Source organism: Arachis hypogaea, chromosome 1 (genome assembly GCF_003086295.3).
Source record: "Arachis hypogaea cultivar Tifrunner chromosome 1, arahy.Tifrunner.gnm2.J5K5, whole genome shotgun sequence".
Taxonomy (NCBI): domain Eukaryota; kingdom Viridiplantae; phylum Streptophyta; class Magnoliopsida; order Fabales; family Fabaceae; genus Arachis; species Arachis hypogaea.
Window position 1 is genome coordinate 6235119 of NC_092036.1, and position 7239 is coordinate 6242357.

The window sequence follows — 7239 nt, forward strand, 5'->3', positions numbered from 1 at the left end:
CTTCAAAAGCAGAATACAGAGCGATGAGTCAAGCAACGCATGAGGACCAATGGCTGGTGTACCTTCTTAAGGAACTTCAAGCAGAGCATCGAGCTTCGTTTGCTCTTTTTTGTGACAATCAGTCAGCCTTTCACATAGCAGTTAATCCTTTTTTTTTAACGGACAAAGCACCTCAAGGTAGATTGTCACCTAGTCTGCGACAAGGCACAGGAAGGAATGGTGAAGCTGCTCCCCATCATGACAACTTAGCAAACAACAGACATTCTTACCAAAGCATTATCACCAACACCCTTCAATACTTGTCATAGCTAGATCGATTTATTGAATATGTATACACCTAGCTTGAGTGCGGCTGTCACGTTAGTGGTATGGTGGTTAGTCATTAACTTAATAACACTAGTTTCTTAGGCTCTTTTGTCTTTTAGTAATTAGTTTAGTTAAACACATTTTATATATATATGAGTTAAACTCTAAAATGGTCTCTGAGATTGGCGTTTTGCACTAAAATTGTCCCTGAGATTCCAATTGCACCAATTACATCCCTGAGATTGAAAAAATGCACCATATTAGTCCCTGGCCTATTTTTCATTAACGACGTGATGACATGGCATGATGATGTGGACTGTATGTGACACGTGTCACTTCATGATTTAGCCACGTGTAATGATATGATGATGTGGTGACCAGTGACACGTGACATGCTGACGTAAATGTTTGTGCCGCGTGCCACAATTTTATTTGGCCACGTGTCCGGTTGTGACACGTGTCATAACAGTATTCGTCCACGTGTTATTCATTATGCCATAGTTGTATATGCACCAAATTAATCCCTCACTTTTCATTAAGTGACTCATTTTAGTCCCTGAAATTGAATGTCGTGCACCAAACTAGTCCCTTCACAAATTTTTTCTCATTTTTTAAATTTAAAATTTTAATATCTTGGATACACTAATTTCAATTCTATTTTTTCATATATCGTTTAAATACGAGTGCTTTTATAAAAATTTTTAAGATTTTAGTTTTAATTATATAATTTTTTTAATAATTTAACATTGGTAAATTTTGTAATATATAAATATGTTATTATAAAAAAATAATTATATGATTGATTAGACACATTTTTTTTCATAAAAAAACATATTTTTAACAAGAAATTAATAATTAAAATAAACATTTTTTTTCGTATGAAATACACGTTTTCGTTATGTATAAATGAGCTAGATTAAAGGAATTTCAAGCACCCTCACTACCACCTTTGACCTCTGCAATCTAGACGAAAGAGGTCATAAATGGTAATGAGGGAAGCTTGAAATGCCTTCATGTCAACTCCAAGACGGCGGCTATTAGAGGTATCTGCAAGAAAAAAAAATATTTTATGAAAGTACTGAAAGAGGTCGGAGATGGTAGTGAAGGTGTTTGAAAAGCCTTCACGTCAACTCCAAGTCGGCGATTAGGGTATTCGCAAGAGAAAAAATATTTTATAAAAACACTTTTATTTGAAGAACATGTGAAAAAATAGAATTGAAATTAATGCATTCAAAAATATTGAGAATTTTGAATTTATAGAAAAAATGAGAAAAAACTGGTGAAGGGACTAGTTTGGTGCGCGACATTTAATTTCAGGGACTAAAATGAGTCACTTAATACAAAGTGAGGGACTAATTTGGTGCATATATAACGATGGCATAATGGATGACACGTGGACGAATACTGTTACGACACGTGGCACAACCGAACACATGACCAAATAACATTGTGACACGTGGCACAACCATCCACGTCAGCATGCCACGTGCCACTGGTCACCACATCATCCTATCATTACACGTGGCTAAATCATGAAGTGACACATGTCACTTACAGTCCATGTCATCACGTCGTTAATGAAAAATAGGTCAGGAACTAACATGGTGCATTTTTTTCAATCTCAGGGACGTAATTGGTGCAATTGGAATCTCAGGGATGATTTTAGTGCAAAACGTCAATCTCAGAGACCATTTTGGGGTTTAACTCTATATATATACACTCTATGATAGCAATTGAAAGGTCTCTTTGTCATTTCACATATTTCAGAATCACAAACTTCTTTTACGTTCATCTTTTCTCTCTCTCGAACTCTTTCCCTCACGTTCATCATGCTAATAGCTTGAAAGCTTCTTTATAGATTACATCTCAACATAACCTAAGAAATTTATACATTATTTTCTCAAGCCTTCTTAGGTCCAAGAATTGCTTAAAATTAGATTGCAACTCAATCTAAGAATTTTAGATATTTTCCTGACCTTTTTAGCTAAAAACTCATATTGAATATCTTACCAACCAAAAACCTTAGATATTCAATCGATCTTCTCATGCAAGACTCGGACTAAATTGTTGTATAACCTAAGAATTTTAAATATTTTACGACCTTATTATGTAAGACTACTCGAGGTAGGTCATGGTCTAAACTACGAACTTTAGATATTCTTTTCGCAAGCTTTCTCAAGTCTATGAGTGGCTCAGATTGGATACTCCATCAATCTAAGAAACTTAGATATTATTGCTTCAGACATTCTCAAGCTAAGAAATAATTCGACTTGATATCCCACCAATCAAGAACCTTAGATATTCAACTAACCTTCTTAGGCAAGAGTCAGATTAGATCGTAACCTAGCCCAAAAATTTTAGATATTCTTTTCTTAAGTCTTCTTAAGACTAGAGATCGTTAGCAAATCATGATATAATGAAGAGGAAAAAAAAGTACAAAAACACACAGTCTTAACTAGGTTGCTGAGATACATAAAAGCTTAATAACTCAATTCTCAAGCATGTCCTGGTTCTGAGATAGTTCAAGGATATCGTTTAGAAAGACCAACATATCTCAAATGTACTTAGGTACTGAAGAGTAGTACTAGTACCCACAACATTGCAAGGACATTGTCGAAATTTTTAACTCTATATACCCTCCTATTCTTCTTTCTCAAATCTACATACTAGTAATCTACAGTAGTAGTGTACAATTTCAATCTAGATTACAAAAGGTGTTTTCTAAACTTTAATTTCTTAAACTTATATGAGTCTAAAATTTATGAGTGAAGAGAAGAAGATTATCTACAAGTTGATCTTTCAATGAATATTCTTTTCTAGACCTTTATCGCTTGTAAAAGATTGAATGCTTTTCTTATATAGTCTTGAGATGGGAAAAAGACGTTGGAATTCTGTTATAGTTGTTGTCTTGGTGTTTCTTTAAAGGAATACGGTAATGTGCCTTTAGCTTGTGTTAGCTTCCGTATTTTAAGGCTTTGAAGTGTACTTAGCAGTAAAAAAGCGAGAAATTTTTTGAACTATTTGACTTGCTCAAATTCAAAAGATGGAGCCAAAGTGAATCATCTCATCACGAACTTTCTAAAATAGACACTTTTAGAAAATTTTCAAGTATATATCGGTATATGTTTCAATGATTTTTAACCGTTGATCTTAATTATATAAAATATATATATAATATATATAATTAAGATCAAAAGTTAAAATTTACTAAAATACCAATATACCGATATACTCAAAAGCTTTCCAACACTTTTTGCACCTTCAGCTATTTCAAACTTGAATTCTGTTTTAATGTTCTTGTAATGGCTTAGTTGCTTGTTTAAGTTGTGATAAATTTTTATTTTGTTAGTTTAGATGAGTGAAGACGTGATACCCATATTTCACCACGGTGGAAGCTTTGTGAGAGACAACAAGGGAGTACTTGTGTACGTCAATGGGGAAGTCAAGAAGTTTTTCCCAATGGACATTGATCTGATATGTTTCTTTGACTTGAAGAAACTTTTTTTGGACTTGGGTTACCATGACTATAAGGCAATGTTTTGGTATGATCCGACTGCTACTGACCTGGAGTCTGGTCTTCACCCAGTTCATGGAGACAAAGAGATCAGAGATCTTCAAAAGAATAAAATGCTAAATGAGGACACTGATGAATTCTACATCTACTTTGACCATCCAATCATGGAAGATATAGAGTTCATTGATGATGATGGTGTTAGTGTTGAGGAAGTGGAAGTGCAAGAGGCTAGTACTGAGGATGATGGTGTTGACAATGATGTAGATGTTGAGAGTTCAGATAGTGATGATGGGTATGAGTCAACAGAAGATGTATTATACAAGCCCCCACCTTCAGGATATGGTTTTTCGGATTCAAGTTCAGAGGAAGAGTTAGTTGGAACTGGGAAGAAAGGAAAGAATAATGGGAAGAAGAAATCCAAAGTTAGTAAGCCTGTTAATGGGCCAGTTGGCAAGGGCAATGGCAAGCCAAAAAGGGCAGCCATTGGAAGAGAAGAGGTAGCTGGAGCATCTGTTCAGAGAAAGAGTCATGGTGGGCCTGGCAGGCCCAATAAGAGTGATTATGGGCATGCTGAAAAAGACAAAGTAGTTAATGGGCCTTCTAGTGGCAAAAAAAACAAAATTACAGCTGCTAGTGCCAATGAGAGACCATCGAAGTCCAAAAAACCTGCTACATTTGATGAAGAACTTGGTGTGGAGTTGTTACCTGAGTCAGACATTGAATTTGAGTATGAGTCTGAACAATTTTTGACCCCGAATGACTCAAGTGATGATGGAGGAGATGGGTTTAATTGGCCTCAATTTAATCCGAGTGCAGAATTTGGGGAGGTCCAATTTCAGCTGAACATGGAATTTGAGTCACTTGAACAATTTAAGCAGGTTCTGAAGGACTTTACCATATCAGAGGGTAGAAGGATATTTTACATGAAGAATGATAAGAGAAGGGTTAGAGCTGCTTGTATACATGGAGGCTTCATGCCTGGAAAAGAAGTGCAAAAAGTCAAGGCAAAGGCAAGAAAAGCAGCTAAGGAAAAGAAAAAGTTACAGGCTACTACAGAAGCTAATGAAAGCGAGAAAGCTAAAGGGGTGATGGAAACAAATAAGGCTCATCCTTAAGGTGAGAAAAACAATGAGGGACATACAACCAATGAGGTAGAAGCACAAGCTAATGCAGCAGAAAATGCAAAATGTGGAAATGAAGGTGAGAAAAATGGTGAAACAGAGAAGCATGACTGTCCCTGGCTTATATACTGTGCACAGAACTCACGATCAGGTAGATACCAAATAAAGACCTACAATCCAACTCACACCTGTGGAAGAGAGTTTGGCAGCAATATGGCAGATCAACATTGGGTAGCAAGGAAGCTAGAAAAGATATTGTTGAGTCAGCCACGGTTGACACATGCAGAGGCATGGGATCACATGAAGGTTGATTACAATGTGATACTCAGTGATAAAATGATGTACAGAGGACTTCGGATGGCCAGGAAAAAGTATGTTGGTAACGAGAAGGCGCAATATGGCAAGCTACGTGACTATCTGAACGAGATACACCGGTATGAGATTATTTTATTTCAAAGACAAATATTAGAATATTATTAGTGAATTGATAAAGAATATTATTTTTTTACATTTTATGTTAATTCTTGTGATATGAAAATACATTAGAATATTGTTAGTGATCTTAGTGAATTCTGGTGTAATTCTGGTTTACACAGGAGCAATGAAGGTTCATCTGCACTGTTGGCAGTGGAGCCTATACCTCAATCTCCTTCATTATTTGATAAATTGTATATTTGCTTAAACGCCTGTAAAAGGGGGTTCAAGGCTGGATATCGCCCCTTGATAGGTTTAGATGGATGCTTCCTGAAGGGTTTTTATGGGGGACAATTATTGTCAGCTGTAGGACAAGACGCAAACAATCATTTTTATGTGATTGCGTATGCAGTAGTTGACAATGAGACGAAGGCAAGTTGAAAATGGTTTCTGCAGTTGTTATAAGATGATCTTGGGCAATGCACTGCCGATGGTTGGAACTTCATCAGGCGATCAACAGAAGGTATCCCTAAATATGTATTAGTGTTTGTTATGTTAACTAAGTAAATGCATTGTATTCTTCATGGTTTAATGACTGTTAACTATGTTTTTTGTTATCATAACAAGAATTTTAATGCCTATTATTTTCTGGTCTATTGGAACTATAATGCAGGGTCTTCTGCCAGCATTGAAGGAGGTTATGCCTAACGCCCATCATAGAAACTGCGTTAGGCACATCTGGAAGAATTTCACAAACAAATACAAGGATACACAGCTTAAGAATGTGGTCTGGGCTTGTGTCAAAAGTTCAACCGTTGCAGAGTTTAATGATAATATGCAAAGGCTGAAGAGAATAAATGAGGACGCGTGGGCTTACCTTGCAAAATTGGATCCAGGATGTTGGACTAAGTCAAAATTCAGCCACTACCCTAAACTGGACAATATCACCAATAACATGACAGAGGTGTGGAATGCCAAAATAGTACACTATAGGGGAAAACCTATACTCACAATGCTTGAGGAGCTCAGATGTTACATTATGCGAAGGATGGCACAACACAAAAAGGCCCTAAGCATGTACACTGGTGTAGTTGCTCCTGTACAACAAAAAAGGATGGAAGCCATTATGAAGCACACCAAGCACTGGACTACTTAATGGACTGGCGACAATGCTAGACAGGTTTTTGAGGTGCAAATGCACATCAAGAAGCTGGGGTGCACTTAGGTAATAACACATGTACATGTAACATGTGGCAACTTACATGTATAACACTCCAACTTATGCATTTTTAGTTATTATTCTTACGAACTGTATATCTGATTGTTGTTTACAATCACTTATAGGAATTCCATGTGTGCATGCCATGGCTGCTATTGCTAAGAGGGGAGACAGACCAGACACATATGTGCACAAGTGGCTGAAGATGGATGCCTTCAGAGCAACATATGGTCATTCCATTAGCCCCGTCAACAGTGAAGAGTATTGGGAGAATTCTGGAGAAATAAGCTCAATCCCTCCCAAGATTAAGAGGCCAATAGGGCGTCCAGTAAAGAGAAGGAGACGAGATCCAGTAGAAGACAGAGCAGAGGGTAATAAGGCAAAAAAGACCTTTCGAGTCACATGCGGAAAATGTGGAGAGACTGGCCACAATGCTAAGACCTGCAAGGGAGCTTCTAAGGATGGAACTAATCCTAAAGGAAAGGTCAAAGGCAAATCCAAGGAAAAGTCAACTACAACACAAGAAGAGGTTCAGGTTTCTCAATCGGCACCAGTAACTGAGGTATACATGAATGATACTTACATTCTTATGCTAAATGAATTACAATGTGCAGCTTGATATGTGTGATAACATACTTAGGATTCAGGTTTTTGACATGAATTAG

The 7239-nt window shown here is 36.8% G+C and overlaps 1 protein-coding gene across 1 annotated transcript; it reads left to right on the plus strand.

Moving 5' to 3' along the window:
- Nucleotides 1–5154: 5154 nt before the first annotated feature.
- On the plus strand, nt 5155–7239 carry LOC112794601 (uncharacterized). The gene is made up of 5 exons (XM_025836619.1): nt 5155–5375; nt 5538–5787; nt 6029–6440; nt 6700–7136; nt 7189–7239. The coding sequence occupies exons 1-5, from the start codon at nt 5155–5157 to the stop codon at nt 7237–7239; spliced, it is 1371 nt and encodes a 456-aa protein (XP_025692404.1).

Bases quoted from the DNA above. Each gene is read 5' to 3' on its own strand.
- LOC112794601 (XM_025836619.1), top strand. From the start codon at position 5,155: ATGGCAGATCAACATTGGGTAGCAAGGAAGCTAGAAAAGATATTGTTG. The intron at 5,376-5,537 runs GTATGAGATTAT...TGGTTTACACAG, and splicing joins TATCTGAACGAGATACACCG to GAGCAATGAAGGTTCATCTG. The intron at 7,137-7,188 runs GTATACATGAAT...TACAATGTGCAG, and splicing joins AATCGGCACCAGTAACTGAG to CTTGATATGTGTGATAACAT.